Consider the following 16,631-nt stretch of genomic DNA (forward strand, 5'->3'; position numbering starts at 1 on the left):
CAGGGCCCGTGGGCCCAGCAAGACTTTGGGTGACAATTCCTTGATGGCCGACCTGCCCCATATTTTCAAGGGGTCTTGGTTGAGGGGAGTAAGTAGGCTACTGTTTGGAGCTATGGGGCTGTGTCCTTTTAGGCATCCCCTGGTTCTAGGCCTCCCCAGTTTCATATGGGGCACACATCTTGGGCACAGCCCACTGGGAGAATTCTAGGATGCCAGAGGGTGGGGGCAGAGCCAAAGCATCCAAGTGGTGTTTTTGTTCCTTTTCAATGGTAATTCACACCCAATGCCAGGTGCTGGCCTCCAGGGGACAAAGGAGAGGTGTTCACACCTTTACAACAGGTGAGGGGGCAGGATGAGGGCACAGCCAGCAGCCTAGCTTGGAAATGTCCTGGCTTGGCATAGGGGCACAAGGTGATCAAGTCAGGAGTGGCAGGAATGGGAGGGAGGGCTCTGAGGAAGCCTGAGCCGCCTGGAGGTGCAGGCCTGGTGGGGGAGGGGTAAGGAAGCTGTTCCTATCGCTCAGATGACAGGCAATGAGAGCCCTGTCAAGGGGACAGCACAGAGAGGACAGGAGTGGGCGGGGCTGTACTCCTACTGACAGGGTCTTTGGCCCTGGCACCCGACTGTCGGGATGGATGAAGGGCAAGCATGACTCCCAGATAACTATGAGGCTCCAACGCAGAATCCCCAGGCACGGTGGAGTGGGAAGAGGGGGAAGGAGCAGGTTCGAAGAGGAGGTGAAGGCTTTGTTTTGGACGTGTTGAGTTTGAGATGGCTGTGGGCCATGCTGAGACAGCTATCAGGCAGGCACTGGCCGTCTGGATGAGAAGCTAGGGACTTGGAGGACTTTTGTTTAGTGTCCTCTACACTCTCCCTCCAGTGACAGCTGGAGGGTGGGAAGTGAGGTGATGGTGGAGGGAGGGCATCGAGGGAGGGAGTGGGCCTAGGATGAACTCTATAGAATATTGGCTGAGGAGAAAAGAGACCGCTGGAGAAGAGTCCCCTAGAGAGGCAGGAGGTAGCTGCACAGGGCCACCGAGACCAGGTGAGGGGGGGGGGGGGACACGACAGTCCTGGCTGGATATTGCTAAGGCAGTTACTACCAGAAGGACTGGAAAGATCCTTCCTCGCAAGGTGAGGGGCAGTGTTGGGGCAGGGACATGACTTCTAGTTGAGTGTACAGGGCATCTGTTTGGGGCCAGAGCAGGAGAGCGCCATGTGAGAAACGACAGGGAAAACTGATATAAGGGATCCTAGTGCAGGTGGAGGAGGAGGAAGATGAAGGTGCAGGCTGGGTGTGGGAAGGAACCCAAGAGTGGCCAAGTTTGGGACAGAAACAGGAGAACAGGTAACTGTGGGCCGAGCATAGCACAACCATGGGGCCACCCAGCAAACATGGGCTGTTTGGTCGGCACAGCCTTGTTCGTGACTGACTTACTGTACTCAGCAGTTCAGAACACAGCAGAGAGGCAGGGACATGGAGACTGACCTGAACCAGAGACCTTACGGGCAGGAACCCTCTGAAGTCAGTAGCATGAGATTGGCCCTCAATAGCCGACCATGGGCTTCAGGCCAGAGGTTGACCAAGAGGGTAAGGAGCAGGACCGACTTTCCTCCTTCCTTATTCCCTTCCCTTCCTTTTGAACATCTTTATGACAGTCTCACTGTGTAGCCCAGGCTAGCCTCAAACTTAGGCAATACTTCTGTCTCAGCCTCCTGAGTGCTGGGGTTACAAGTGTGTATCACTATGTTTCGTTGGCATGGTGCTGGAGGATCAAACCCAGGCCCCACATATGCTAGGCAAGCACTCTACATTCGCGTCACACACACACACACACACACACATACACACACACACACTTTGTTTTGGTAAAAGATGGGTTATCTTCTAGCCCGGGCTGACTTAGAACTTAAGATGTAGCCATAGCTGAGAATCACCTTGAACTCTTTATCCCTCTTCCTCCTGAGTACTGAGATTACAGGCATGGGCCACCATGCCAGGCTCAAGGCTCCAGAATTTTAAGTGGCAGGGGCTCGGGTTGGCTGTCTTGAAGCTGAGCCAGCACTGGCAGGGCTATGCCTACCTGGCAAGTATTCAGCTGGGAAACTTCTAGTAGCTGGAGAGATGGTGGAGGAGATAAAGCTAGCTGCTGGCTTAGGGATACAGGGGAAATACAATGAGGGTGCTGGGGGTGAAGTGTGCGGGGATGTGATATCAGGGCTGAGAGCCATAAACGGTCTGTAAGATTGTTGGGAATTCTTCACCACCCTACCGTCCCCTGATTTCTCACACCTTCGAGGATACTTGCCTTCTCCTGACTCACGTACCCTTATCTGTCCCTGCAGCCAGCGTAGACTCCAGTTCCTGGGAACAGGAACTGGGGACAGCAAAAGCAGGGTTGAGATTAGCTGGGGAGCCCAGATTGGTGAGCAGAATCTTCTAGGATTGGTGGAGCTGCTAGGCGCTGAGGAGATGGACTAGGCATGGGGTGCAGACCGGAGTGGCTTCACCCAGCCCCTTCTTAGCTCTGGTCTGGCTTCTCCACCTTTTCCTGGGAAAGGCACTCACTGTCTGTCAGAACCAGCTCTCGGGCCTCCTGCCGGGACAGCTGCAGTATCTCCTAATTGGTCTTCATCTCCCCTCCAAGCCATCTGCATGCTGCCACCACTGCAGCCAGATTAATCTTTTTAATACACAGACATGCACATTTCCTCCCTCCCTGCAGAAACATCAATGGCCCTGTGTTGTAGGCCAAGGCTGGTCCTGCTGGAGTTGCGGCTGGAAGCCACTTTCCTTGTGGGCCCTGCAGCCTCATCCTTTCCCACCTTTCCCACTCACGACATTTTGGGTCTTGAGTATGACCCCCACCCACCCAACCAACCACACACATAGTCCCTGCCCTTTGTGCTGCTGCTACACCAGCTGGGGATATTTCCCACGGATAATTCTTCTTGAGTGCCCCCTCCTGTACTGGCCCACTGACTTAGCTGGCTTCGAGCTCCGTGTTTCTCCTAGCTTTTTCTCCCGCTGAGCTGTGGCTCGCAGAACAGAGAGTTTGTTCTGGCACACTTGAGCCCTGCTTCTACCGTCTGGATTCACAAGGCCACCCGAGCCTGGGCCTGAGCGTCAAGTCTTCATAGCCTTGAACTCCCCTGTCCTGCAGAGAAGCCTCACTGCAAGGTGGTGGCTCTCTGTATAACACAAGAAGTTCCGGAAAGTCTGAGCTGCTCAGGGACTTTCCCAAGGTCACACGGTAGAAAGGTTCGGAGTTGGCAGGCCTACTGTCTTTGGGTTCAGTCCCACGTTTATATCAAGAATGTCCTGTCCACAGAGGCCACTTTAAAGCGTAGTCAAGGGACTTGGTATGGTAGCAAGCTGCTGACCCTGTTAACTCACTACACAGTGATGATCAGGGGAGGGCAGGTTGGGAGATGGGCAATGAGGGACTCTAGCCAGCATCAACACAGAGCAGAGGTCCCGGCCTCAGCTGCAAAGGCTCAGGCTGTCAGCCACTTCTTATATAATGTATTCACTGGGCCCTGACATCTAGGAACGGCAGGGGATACCCAGTCAGAGACCAGAGAAAGAGGATCTGAAGCCAGGAAGGGCATGAGGGGAACCTGGAACCTGCCTCAGGGACTGAGTGTGGTAGCTGTGGTATCGTGAGGCTTGCAGAGAAGCCACGTAACTCGTCAAGCTCCCACACCTCTGCAAACTTCAGTCTCTCCAGGCCGTGTCCTGTCTCCCCATCCCTTGTTTGGTTGGAAGTGTAGAGGAAATGAACTCTGGGAGGCCCTTCGTCCACTGGCACAGTACTGGGTTCTAGCGAAAGTGACTCCACCTCTGCCCCTGTGAGTGGTCAGAATTATGGCTGCAGTCCCTAGGGCCACCGTGTTACTAAGATTGTGTCTGTGTCCTGTCCTGTGTTGGCAAAACATTCCCAGCCTCCGATTTAGTAGCTTGGACCTGGCTTTCTGGAGAAGGAAGGTTTTATGTTGGTTTGTTTTTTGTTTTTCTTCTTCCATGGATCACCAGGGGATGGACTATTAGGTTTTGGAAAAAGAGAGGCCTGGCCCTTAAGTGTGTGCAGAAGAGTAGCAAGGCTGAGGCCAAATGCCTGGTTGTTCACTGTCTACCCATACCAGGCACCCCAGCTTCTCCAAAACTGCTTGGCAGAGCTGGGTGGGGTCTTCAGCCTTTGCTGCCCCACCTCTCTGATGGAGATCCATGGGATAGCCCTCCAGGGGTCCCTTGCGCCTGCCTTCTCTCTGAGCCCTTTGCTGTGTGCTGATAAACTGTGCTAGTATGTGCCCCTAGGCTATTGATGCAGACTGCCTAGGGCCCCCAGGATGAAATCTGTGTACACACAGTAGCTGTTTGCACTTTTAGAGCAAACCCCTGCATATCAAAGATATGGTGCTGGTAGGGCATGGTGGCCCAGGACTCAGGAGACTGTGGCTGAAGGTGTGTGAGTTCAAGGCCAACCTGGACTGGGTTATAAAGTGAGACACCTCACCCTCCCCCCTTTTTCTTTGGTCTCCATGGTTCCAAAAAAGTCTTGAAAGTTACTATGCTTTCAGCTGTTTGGAAGAAGTTTGATGCATTTTGAGTCTTAGTGGATTTTTGAAGTACAGATTGAACTATCTTGTATTCATTTGCAATGTTTGGGCCAGGTGGTAGTGGCACTTGCCTTTAATCCAGTACTTGGTAAGCGGACCTCTGTGAGTTCGAGGCCAGTCAGGTCTACAGAGCTAGTTCCAGGACAGCCAAAGCTACACTGAGAAACTCTGTCTTGAACCCCATCCTAACCCGGAAAAAAATGTTTGGAACCAGAAGTGTTTTAGATTTGAGAGTATTTCCATGTGCATAATATGATATTTTAGGTTCAGGACCTATGTCTGAGTTCATTGATGGTTAATATACTCCTTGTACACACAGCCTGGTTTAAAAATCATATATTTTAAGAATACTTGTGCTTTTGTTTTGTCTCATTTTTTTGGTTTTGGTTTTATAATAGGATCTTATTATGTAGTCCTGACTGGTTTGGAACTTGCTATGTAGACCAGGCTGGCCTTAAATTCACAGAGATCTGCCTGTCTCTGCCTCTGGGTACTCAGGTGTGTGCTGCGAATGAAGGCACGTGTCACCCTGCCTAGCTGGTATACTTCTTCTGACTGTGTCCTGTCACGTGGTCAGGTGGAAATTTCCGCTTGTGGCATCACATTGGTTCTCAGGAAGTTGGAGGTTTTGAATTTGGGGTTTGGGATTAGAGAAGCTCAATCTATGTACTCTCTGTGACCTAAAATCCATCCTTGTGGATTCTACCTCATACTGCTTTCATGTCTGCTTGTGCCTGACACCCACATCTGTAGCAGATGTGTTCTGTGCTCAGCCGTCATTTGCCTGGATTCCCGGGCTCCTTACTGTCTCTGTGGCTTTGGTCTGAATCCTCATGGTTTAGTGTTATCGGGGTCAGGACAATTCGCTTTCCCTGGATCTTCCAGCCCTCTGTCTTAGAGCCCGTTCCCACCATCTCCTAGCTTCTTCTGCTGCCCTAGAGCATGCGCAGAGGAAGGTTGTTAGGTGGGTGCTCAGGCCTGGAGCCTGTGGCCGTACCTGTGTGTTCAAGGCTCAGGGAGGAGGGCTGTGTAAGTGGAGCAGGCTCGCTGACAGTAGCAACTTGGTCACTGGATTTTGGAGTAGAGTGGGGTCAGAAGAGGTCTGAGCGCTGGGCTTTATCTGCACTTGAAACGGCCTCTTCCCTGCTTTCTGCACTGTGCTGACCCTGGAGGGGCCAAAGGTCCCGCCTTGGTGTGACCCTATTAACTAGAGCTGGTTACCGTGTCCTCTCAGGAATCAGAGCTGGTGAGTCAAATACTCACTCAAGATCCGCCAGAGCAATGGAGGGCCGAAAGAGCTCTCCCAGGAGCTCAGATGACCCTCAGACACCCAGGCCTGCCTTTAGGAAGAACTCCATGCATGGGCTGTGACCCCCCCACCCCCAATGTCCCAGCCCACCAGTGAGAGGCCCTTTCCTTCCAGTTCTCTAACTGCCCTCCCAGCCTGGTCACACAGATTGGGGCCATTAAGATACATTTGGTTGCGCCAAGGACCTGGCTTCATGCTTGAGCAGCCAGACGAGTCATCTGGGTAAACAGGAGGAGGTGTCTGATGGAATGAAGGCCTCATTTGGCTGCTTCTTCCCTTTTCTCTCTCCACCGCCCCCCCCCCTTGGTTTTTCAAGACACGGTTTCTCTGTGTAACAGTCCTGACTTTCCTGAAACTCACTTTGTAAACCAGGCTGTCTTCGAATTCACAGAGATCCAGCTACCTCTGCCTCCCAAGATTAAACGCACCCTTCACCACTGCAAAGATGTGGGTATTTCTTGTAATTCAGCTTCTTGGGCGGGCCGCTACATGCACCTAGGGCTTTTGGTTTGTCGCGGTCACCTGTCAGGTGGGCAGTGAGCCCACTGAGATAATCACACCCTTACCTACATCCCAGCCCACAGCCAAACCATGCACCTCCCTCCTCCCCCAGCTAGGATGACAGCTCCTCTTGCCTACTCACCTCTGCCCGACCCTGAGGCTCTCCTGGGAGACCCACTCACCCTACGGAGTTCATCACAAGTGCTCCCTCTCATAGCCTTTCTCCGCATCGTCTCCCCTCATCTTGCCCTGAGCATCCAGATTTTCTATCTGGATCATATGTTTTGGCACCACGGCAGGTTCTAAGGTCCCTTGTGGTTATTCAACTGTTTACTGTATATACAACTTGTTTCTAGTCAGACACGGGGCTCCTGGGAGGCGTGCTTTTTACAGCTCTTTCAATGCCTAGTATATTGCTAACCATACAGCAGGCTCTTCCTTCATACTGGAGGGAAGAGGCTAGTGAGCTGGAACAAGCAGATGAGACGACTTTTGTCGTCTGTTCTGAGGGTCTCGCTAGGATGCATTCATGGTCCCATCCCAGACCTTGGGTAGGAACATAAAAGGAATAACCTCAAGTGTTTTACAGTTGGCCAGAGAGGTTGGGAATCTTACTGAAGGTCACAGCATGAGTGGCAGGATAGGGTGAGGATTAGTCCAGATACCATCAGGCACAAGCTGCAGATGCATCCTCATTCTGGGGATTGCCCTCCTGCTTGCTAACACACGAGTGACCAGGAACGTGTACAGTTGCAATTTATCTGGGAGGAAGCAAGCGTAGCCTTTGTTATTTGCAGCAGGCTGCCAAGCTCATGGAGTAGCTGTGGTATATGTATGACTGCACGGGCTATAAGGTGGGGTGTGCCCCCATTTAATGTACCTTGCTAGTCTGGGTCTTAATACAGGAACTGAAAAAAACAATCTTAGATCCCCTAGGAGAAACTGCAGAACCCACACAGTAGCCCCCCAAAAACCTTTAGTCTTGGAACCTGAGATTCAACCCTGGGAATGATCCCAGGGTGGCTGTCCTTCAATACCTTTCTTCTTAGATACTCCCTAAGGTTGCCATTTGGGCTTCTCCTCTCCCTGGGGCCCCATGTTCAGGAGGACTGGGATATGGGACTTGGGGATGAGTCTACTACATAAGCCACTGCCCTCTAGCCCGAGGAGCTCACCAACGCCCTGGAAATCAGCAACATCGTCTTCACCAGCCTCTTCGCCTTGGAGATGCTGCTGAAGCTGCTCGTATACGGTCCCTTCGGCTACATCAAGAACCCCTACAACATCTTCGACGGTGTCATTGTTGTCATCAGGTACGACAGCCCCCTCCTGCCTTTGTCTGAAAGAGAGTCAGCCAGGATGGCTTGGGTTGGGAGACATGGCCTCAGCATTCCACCCTTTATCTTCTCTCTGGGTCTCGCCTTGCTTTCCTAGAGCCCAGGCCCCTTTTCCGGCTGCCCTCCTTACATCTAGCTCTTGTCCTCGACCCTACCCAGGCCTGGGGTGGGTAAGGATCAGAGAGTTGGCTCTCAAGTGGGGTTGGAGGAAGAATGTGATGCCGTCAGTTTCTCTGCTCACAAAGTGCTTGGAAAACCAACTCAGACGCCCAGCGACTTACTTTAGGGTTTCCAAGACCTGGAAAGAATTCCATCCCCCACCCCCAACCCAGGGCCAGAATGACTTTATTGGTTTCTGGAATTGGCTTTAGATTTCATTAGAAGAGAACAAAGCAAATATTCCACAACTTGATGCTCTTGCATTGGTGGGATTTAAGGAGAGGGCGGCCTGTTGCCAGGACGTGATCTCTGGCTGAGAGGGGAGGGTCAAGCAAGCAGGAGCTGTCACCTGGATTTTCAGCTCCTCTGAAGCCAGACGTACTGTGCCTGACCTTGTTCCAAGCTGTGCTGGGCAGCTGGGTCTCAGAGGTCACCAGTGGGTCCTCAGAAAGGGAAGTCAGGCTGCAGGGGTGTAGGGACTCAGGCTGCCTGCCTCCCACAGTGTGTGGGAGATTGTGGGCCAGCAGGGAGGTGGCCTGTCGGTGCTGCGGACCTTCCGCCTGATGCGGGTGCTGAAGCTCGTACGCTTCCTGCCGGCACTGCAGCGGCAGCTCGTGGTGCTCATGAAGACCATGGACAACGTGGCCACCTTCTGTATGCTGCTCATGCTCTTCATCTTCATCTTCAGGTGAGCACACTGCTGGCCAAGAGTGGGGTGGGACTAGAGGCAGGAGCACAGGACCCTGACCCGATCTGGAACTTCCTGTGTCTCCAGCATCCTGGGCATGCATCTCTTTGGTTGTAAGTTTGCATCGGAACGGGATGGGGACACGTTGCCAGACCGGAAGAATTTTGACTCCCTGCTCTGGGCCATCGTCACTGTCTTTCAGGTTCAAGGGTCGTAGGGCAGGGGTGAGCTGGGGAGGTTGGGCATGCAGTCAAGCCCTGACTCCTGTCCCCTGCCCACAGATTCTGACTCAGGAGGACTGGAATAAAGTCCTCTACAACGGCATGGCCTCCACCTCATCTTGGGCTGCCCTTTACTTCATCGCCCTCATGACGTTTGGCAACTACGTACTCTTTAACCTGCTTGTCGCCATTCTGGTGGAGGGCTTCCAGGCAGAGGTAACCCCCTGCCCTGCCCATCTCATCCTAAGAGGGCAGTCTCCCAACTCCCGGAAGGGATGACTGCTGCTTACCATGAGGCCTGGGAGACTCTCTGGACTAAGCCAGGGTGGACTTGGGGTGGGGAGTGCTGGGTCTTTTGAAGCCTGTCATCAGGGGTGAGACAGGAGATGGCTGTGTGGGTTGTAAGTTGGCAGGTTGTAGGGTCCTTTTAGTCAGCGAGGTCCTTCCCCAGAAAGACAAGCCAAATTTTAGGACCTAGGTAGCCGGATCCCAGAACATGGGCCTTTATGGTACATGTAGGGAGGACCCATCTGAGCTGAGGGGTGTGGGAGGCTTGTGTGCAAATCATCTGAGCACAGGCTGAGCTGATGAAGATGCCACCAGGGCCCCAGGCAGGGCTGAGCTGCCCAGGGTGAGAAATGAGCCCAATTAGCTGTGGGCATGGCAGAGATGAGCGTCCTATTTCCAGCCCAGACTCCATCACCTCCGTCACAGGCAGCGTTATCAATTAATATTGATTCACAATGATCCTGCCCTGGCTGTGCCAGGGCACAGCTTCTGTCCCAAAGACCTACCTCCTTCTCCCTCAGCTCTGCCCGTCTTCCCACCCAAGCTCTCATCCCCACTCCGTCACGCCAGCACCTCAAACAGGGCAGGTTGACCCAACCTAGAAATTCACCAGGCTGGGCCTGGAGAAGCTCTTGGTCCAGTTCTCGCTGGGTGACCCGGATGGAAACTCCCGCTGCGGCCTGGTCTATAAATACCTAGCACACGGTGGAAAAACAAAAATCTATTTTCCGACTCTTTCCCAGTCTTGCAAGGGAGGGCTGTTCCCCCTGGGCCGGGCTGGGCTAAGGGGGTGAGCGTGTTGGGCACTAACAGTGTGCAGGAGGGAGCATCTGTCCCTCACTGGCCCTTCTCCACTTCCCTTTCAATTGTGTAGTTATCCATGACCACATTTCCTCCCTGCTGAGTGGCAGCACAGGCAGCTTGAGGTGTGTGGGGGAGGCTTTAGTGAGAGGTGGGTGGGTCTCTTGCAGTGCCAGTGTGCCGCTGGCGCTGTCCTTGCCATAGGACGCTTCTCTGAGGTTTCCCCTGGATCTGAAGATTTGAGAGATACCACAGGGTTCTCCCAAGAGCATCATGATTGGTAGCGGCTAGCTGCCTGCCAGAGTGAAGAGTTGAATGGGGAAGGGTCTCTTCAGTCCCTTCCAAAAACAATTCGTGATGACTGAGTTTACTCTCAGGCTCTCAGGGGAAAAAAAATCCTGAAGGAAGTAGAAAATACCCTAGCCTATCCTCCCTCATCTAGCTCCCATGGCAGACCTGGGGTGTCCAGCATAGATAGCTAGCCCCTTCCCCACCAACTGGCTTTCACAAACACCTTGCTAAATTGAATGCAGCTGAGCTGGCCTGGTTGCTAGGCAGCAGCAATGACTGAGTGTGGGAACAGAGCTGCCAGGCCCTTATGTCTGGCCTGGTCACCCTGGCCCTGCTGGGGGCCTGAGAGCTTTCCCAGCATGGGAAGGATTGTCAAGGGCCTCACAGGAAATTCCCTCCTAAGCCTTCATAGTGTAAGTGCCCTTCCCGGGGAAAGTGTCACCCAGGGCCTGGTGCCCTCAAGGGCTGGGTTGGGGTTGATGCTTCAGGTAAGGTGTACAATAGAGGAAGAATTTCAAGGTTAAGCCTCCTCTCCCTGGGGTGGGGTGCAGCTGGAGCCCTGAGGGGTTGGACCAGCGGCCCCACTGTCCTGCATGGGGTGTCATTCAATGCTCATGACGGGCACTTCTGGAACCTCCTATCCTTTCCTCTGTAGGGTTTCAGTAGGTCCCACGGTCTGGCAAGGGGGGCTAGTTTTGGGGTCGTGATAACCTGGAATACTGTTTTGCTTTTATAAACAAGACAACCCACCTCAGTGGAAGGAGCAACTGCCCCATTTTGGCGAGCCTCAGCGGGAGATCTCAAGGGTAGTTCTCCTGCTGGCCTTAACATCCTGCTAAGAGTGGGTAGGGGTGGCTTTGGGGACAGAGCCTGCTTGGCTGCTGATTTCCTGATTCCCAGGGGGTAGTGCCCTGAATTCCTGTATATTTGTCATCCATGCTCTTAATTAGATGAACAAGCAGCAGGCCCTGTGTGTAGCCATTAATTGATACTAAACGACATCATGGCCGCCATCCCACTGTTACTTGTCCCTTCTCATCCCACCCTGGGCAATCGCACCCATTCTGACTGGAGAGGACTTGGGCTGAGAGTTAGAAACGATGAGACTGGACTCTGCCCCGCATTGAGGCCCTGGTCCTATCTTTTATCCGCTTCTCCATCCTCTCCCTCCACCCATTCCTACCCCTCCAGCCCACACCGACACTTTGGAACAGAGAGAGGGAGCTGTGCTCTCAGCGGGAGATGTGGGGCGCAGCCCATAGTCTCTAACTGCACAGGATGGGGCAATTTCCTTAACTTCTGTGACCTCAGGTGCCCACCCTGCAGGATGCTTGTAATGGTGCCATCTCCCACCTTGCAAGGACGTGAGCTTTGCTCATGAGCCGTTGAAGGCTGGGCATGGTGGCTAACGCACCTGTAATCCTAGTCCTGAGAAGGCAGAGGCAAGGGGACCGTGAGTTCCATTCCCATCCAAGCCGTGCAGTGAAACCTTGCCTCAAAAGTCAAGGACCGTGGATGCATTCAGTAGAACGCTTGCCTGGCACGGTCAAGGCCACGACTTTGATCCCTAGTTCCACAGAAAAGCACGGTGGCTACTCTTACAAGGATTATTGGAGGACTTGATCCTTGCTGCACTTGCCTTCCCTCTGTGGCCTCTGCCTTCACCCTTCAGATTCATTCAGGCCTGGGAGCCTGAGGCTGAATTCTCGAAGGCTGTCCTGTCCCCGCTCTCCCTACCCCGTGTCCTTCATTTCCTTTTCTTCATCCTCTTGGGACATTGCTGATCTATTGAAGGCCTGAGTGCCTGTGAACAGCAGCCCTCCCCTACCTCCCCCTCTCCCTGTAGGAAATCAGCAAACGGGAAGATGCGAGTGGACAGTTAAGCTGTATTCAGCTGCCTGTCGACTCCCAGGGGGTAGGTATGCGATCACGAGTCGGCATGCCCCTGTGCCCAGTGCCCCCTCCACTCTGCCCCTGTGTCTCTGTGTTCCTGTTCATGCTCAGCTGTCGTGCAACCTGTGGTCGCCGTGGTGGTCATTGATGTCATGAGGTTTGCTTTGATTTTAAGTCCCTTCCCCCCTCCCCCCACCTTAAGGACACGGAAGGGAGGAACTTTTTTACTTCTGCCCACATCAGGGTGCAGAGGGCACATTCCCATCCCTGCCAGGCCTGTGGATGGGCCAGAGAAGGAAGGGACTTAGAATCCTCTATGTGCACACGTATGTGGGCACCGCATGCGTGCCTGCCCGCACCTGGGTCCTGAAGGAGCCTGAAACATCCGGCCTCGGTGGAAGTAAGACCTGTGGTCATAGAACATGCTCCCTCATTCTTTCCCCCATCACCCCTTGCCCTGGTCTCCACTGGAGGTCCCACAGATATCTCAGCTCAGTACAAGTCTTTGGAGGATGCAGGGATGGATGTAGCTCTGGCCGTCCTGTAACACGATTTTAAAGCCACCTTTGAGTCTCTGACCACCAGTCACTGAATTAAATTCTACCAGCCGTCTCTGAGCACGTCTCTCCATTTGGCCCCTCAAGCCAAACCTGTACTTTGCTGTTTCCTGCACTGACACTAGAATGTGGGGCGAAGCCAGGCTTCTCATGGGACCCCATAGGGCTATGCATCCCTAGCAGCCCCCTGGAGATCCCACTTGATAATTAAAGGCCTCGTTAGGGATGTAAACTGAGTTAATGAAAATGATCCCCGGAGATGCCAATTATCCAGTATTTATGTCCTTATCAAAAGTAGCAATCAAGTATTTTTTAATAACTTCTTAAGGAAGAGTGTATAATTACTGGGAAACCTACTGACCTGCTAAGAAGGAAGGGAAAAAAATCTATCCCAGAGACCGAGAGAGAAGTAGAAATGGGGCCAGGAAGAAGCTGGAGCTTGGGGTAGGTGGAGGCCAGGGGTCAAGGGACTCACGTGCCATCTTTGTGCTAAGTTGCTCTGGCTTGGGTCTTTCTGTTTCCTTCACAGATCCACAGGTATGAGGTTCAGGGAGGGATGACATGAGGAGAGGGGAAGGGGTCCTGAGTAGGCTTTTGGGATTGGGGCTGTAGTGACCACTTCACCCTGGTTCTCCACCCCTCTGGCTAATGCCACCTGCCCATCCAGACACCCCTTGTCCCCTCGGTTAGTTTTAGTGCCAGTCCAGCCAGGCTGCCTGTGCTGTGGGCTTGGTTATCCATGGCCTTTCGTAAGGTTTGGCTGGTGGGAGGCAGAGGCATCAGCCATGGGAAGCCCCAGGCCCCCAGCCTGGGTGGTCTGGCCCGTCCCCATGCATGCCTCTTGTCGTGGTTGCTGGTTCCTGTGGTCTGTGTGTGGTGTGTTCATGTGATGAGAGGGAGCCCTTGTCCCAGACTGTTGACACCTCCCTGACCAGGGTCCTAATGATGCACCGTTCCCTGACCCTAGGGAGATGCCACCAAGTCCGAGTCAGAGCCTGATTTCTTTTCACCCAGCGTGGATGGCGATGGGGACAGGAAGAAGCACTTGGCCTGTGAGTAAAGGCCCTGAGGGGAATAGTCTCTGGCCCTGAACCTGCCTGGATGGACTCAGGATCTCCCCTCTCCTCCCGCAGTGGTGGCCTTGGGAGAACACCCAGAGCTACGGAAGAGCCTCCTGCCGCCCCTCATCATCCACACGGCTGCTACACCAATGTCACTGCCCAAGAGCTCCAGCACAGGTGTGGGGGAGGCACTGGGTCCCGGCTCTCGCCGCACCAGTAGCAGTGGGTCCGCTGAACCTGGAACTGCCCATCATGAGATGAAGTCACCGGTAAGGGATTGTACGTCAGTGTCCCACTGTGGGAGAGAAACAGGGCAGCAGGATGACGGGCTGGACAGAGCAACCAGGGCTAGGGAAGCAGTGTTCTTACCCAGCGCCCCTGTTCTCGTCCCATGTGACCCCGGGCAGGATTAACTTTTCTGGGCCCCTTCTATAAATCAAGGATGGGGTACACATTCTCCCTTTATACTTAAACCCTCATTTAGCTCCTGATACCATGCTAGATTCTGCTGTGGATATTGTGAATGAGATCTTTACTGGCCAACTACTGTGAGAGAGGTACCATCATTGCTTCCGTTTCACTGATGGGGACCCCAGTCTCAGGTGGCTGAAGTGAGTGACGAAGCCAGTTTGATAGTGCAGAAGACTATAGTTATACTGTCTTTTTATTTATTTTTATTTTTAGGCCTTTACCTCTAATTTATTATTATTTTACTTGGCATTTTGAAGCAGGGTCTCATTACATAGCCCATGCTGGTTCTGAGCACATGACCCTCCTGCCTCAGTCTCCCAGAGTACTAGGATAAGAGGTGTGCACCATCAGCCAAGACTTTATTTATTTATTTATTTTGCTTTTCTGAGACAGGGTCTCCCAATGTAGCTCTAGCTGCCTGGAATTCACTAGTAGACTAGGTTGGCCTTGAATTCACAGAGCTCCGCCTACCTCTACCTCCGGGGTGCTAGAATTAAAGGTGCATACCACCACATTGGCTAGCTAAGAGTTTTTTTATAATTGATATATTATTGCATATGTTTATGTAGTAGAGTGTGGCATTTGGTGCATGCGAATATGAAATGATGTTATTAGGCTGTTAATAACTATAGCATCTCACATACATTTTTGTGTCATAACATATGTCTACTCTCTTACCAAATTCAAAACATGCATTACGTCATTGCTCTCTATAGGCACCGTCCTACTATAGGTGTACTTCTTTGCTCTGATTGACATTTTGTTCCCTTGGACCAATAGCTCTGAGCCTCCCAAGCTCCATGGGGCACCCACCGTTCAGCTCCTGGATACATTCATTCCTTTCAGAATCCAAACTGAGATCATGGGAAAATCTGCCTCTCTGTGTCTGGCTCATTTTACTTAGTATCCTTTTCTCCAAGGTCGCCCACGTTCCTGGCAGTAACAGGATTTTTTTTTTCCATTTTTACTATTTGGATTTAAGTGCGTATGTTTGTGTGTGTGCGCGTGTGAACATGTGTGGAGGCCAGAGGTCAGTGTTGGATGTCTTTCTCTATTGTCCTCCACCGTATCTTTTGAGAAAGAGTCTCCGGCTCAAACTGGTGCTCGCTGACTGTCGAGACTGGCTGGTCAGCAAACTTGGGGGACGTGCTTGTCTCCACCCCTGACCCGGTGCTAAAGTTACAGCTATGCACAACCTGGCTTTGTCCATGGGCGCCGGCTACCCGCACTCGGGCCCTCATGCATGTGTGGCAGGGATTTTACCCACTGAGCCATCTCCCCAGCCGCCTTCTTTTTAAAGGCTGAGTGTTGTATATGTGCCATATGTTCTTTTTATTTAAAAAATTATTTCTATTTTTAATTATAAACATGTGTGTGCGTGTGTGTGTGCGTGTGTGTGTGTGTGTGTGTGTGTGTGTGTGTGTATGCAGTGCTCTCAAGGGTTCAGAAGAGTGTGTCTTATCCCCCTGGAACCAGAGTTATAAGCAGTTGTGAGCCTCGTGATGTTTTCTTTGAGAGAGCATTGTATGTTCATAACCACTAAGCCATCTGTGTAGCCCCATTTTTAAAATCCTTTTGGCTGAGGGACACTTTGCTATTGTGAGCAGTGATGCAATGAACATGAGAGCAGAGCTGGGAGTTTTTTGCATAGTGATTTAGAATATTTTCTCTCTATACCTATAGTTGTAGAATTGCTGGACTATACAGTCATTCTCTTTTTAGACTTCTGAAGATCTTCCATATGGTTTTCCACGGTAGCTGTACTAATTTATATTCCCACCAACAGTGTGCAAATGTTCCCTTTTCTCCACATTGACTTGGACCATAGTTATTCCAACAGGTGTAAGGTACTTAGTGCTTTAACTTGTATTTAGGGAGTTTGGAGATGGCTCGGGAGGGAAAGCACTTGCCACACAAACATGAGGACCTGAATTTGAACTCAGGATACACAGAGAGAGAGATTTCATATATACACACAATCTCTCTCTCACACACACAGATCTTATACACATATACACATTTCATATACACACACACTTCGTACACACACAGATCTCATACACACACACCTCATACACACATAAATCTCATACACTCAGAGAGAGATCTCATACACACACACACACACAGACTTCATATCCACACGCATACAAAGGTGGAAAAGAAACGATTAGCATTTCCCTGACGGCTAGGATACTGAACATTTTCCATGTTTTTGCTGCAGGTTTTGTCGTCTTTTAAGAAATGTTTACTCGGGTCCTCCATTCACTTTTGTTTTTTGTTTTGTTTTGAGGCAGAGTCTCTGTATCAGGCTAACATTGAGCTTGAACTTGATGTGTAGCCAAGGGTAGTCTTGAACTCCTGCTCCCTGTCTCTAATTCCCTCCAAAGTGCTGGGATTACAGGCCTGCATCATTGCACCTGGCCTTCAGTCG

General features: G+C 52.0%; 1 protein-coding gene across 17 annotated transcripts in view; it reads left to right on the forward strand.

The window, feature by feature from the left end:
- The window catches only part of Cacna1g (calcium voltage-gated channel subunit alpha1 G), a 65,235-nt gene that overhangs the window by 22,366 nt on the left and 26,238 nt on the right, over window positions 1-16,631 (forward strand). For 10 of the 17 annotated variants that reach the window (XM_075991066.1, XM_075991065.1, XM_075991055.1 and 7 more), the window contains exons 10-16: window positions 7,592-7,743; window positions 8,429-8,614; window positions 8,702-8,816; window positions 8,896-9,051; window positions 12,062-12,130; window positions 13,633-13,717; window positions 13,799-13,995. In XM_075991066.1, coding sequence (XP_075847181.1) covers window positions 7,592-7,743; window positions 8,429-8,614; window positions 8,702-8,816; window positions 8,896-9,051; window positions 12,062-12,130; window positions 13,633-13,717; window positions 13,799-13,995 — 960 coding nt within the window. The remainder of the gene's footprint in view (window positions 1-7,591; window positions 7,744-8,428; window positions 8,615-8,701; window positions 8,817-8,895; window positions 9,052-12,061; window positions 12,131-13,632; window positions 13,718-13,798; window positions 13,996-16,631) is intronic. The other 7 variants (XM_075991070.1, XM_075991069.1, XM_075991071.1 and 4 more) reach the window with 1 other exon arrangement.

Source organism: Microtus pennsylvanicus, chromosome 11 (assembly GCF_037038515.1).
Source record: "Microtus pennsylvanicus isolate mMicPen1 chromosome 11, mMicPen1.hap1, whole genome shotgun sequence".
Taxonomy (NCBI): domain Eukaryota; kingdom Metazoa; phylum Chordata; class Mammalia; order Rodentia; family Cricetidae; genus Microtus; species Microtus pennsylvanicus.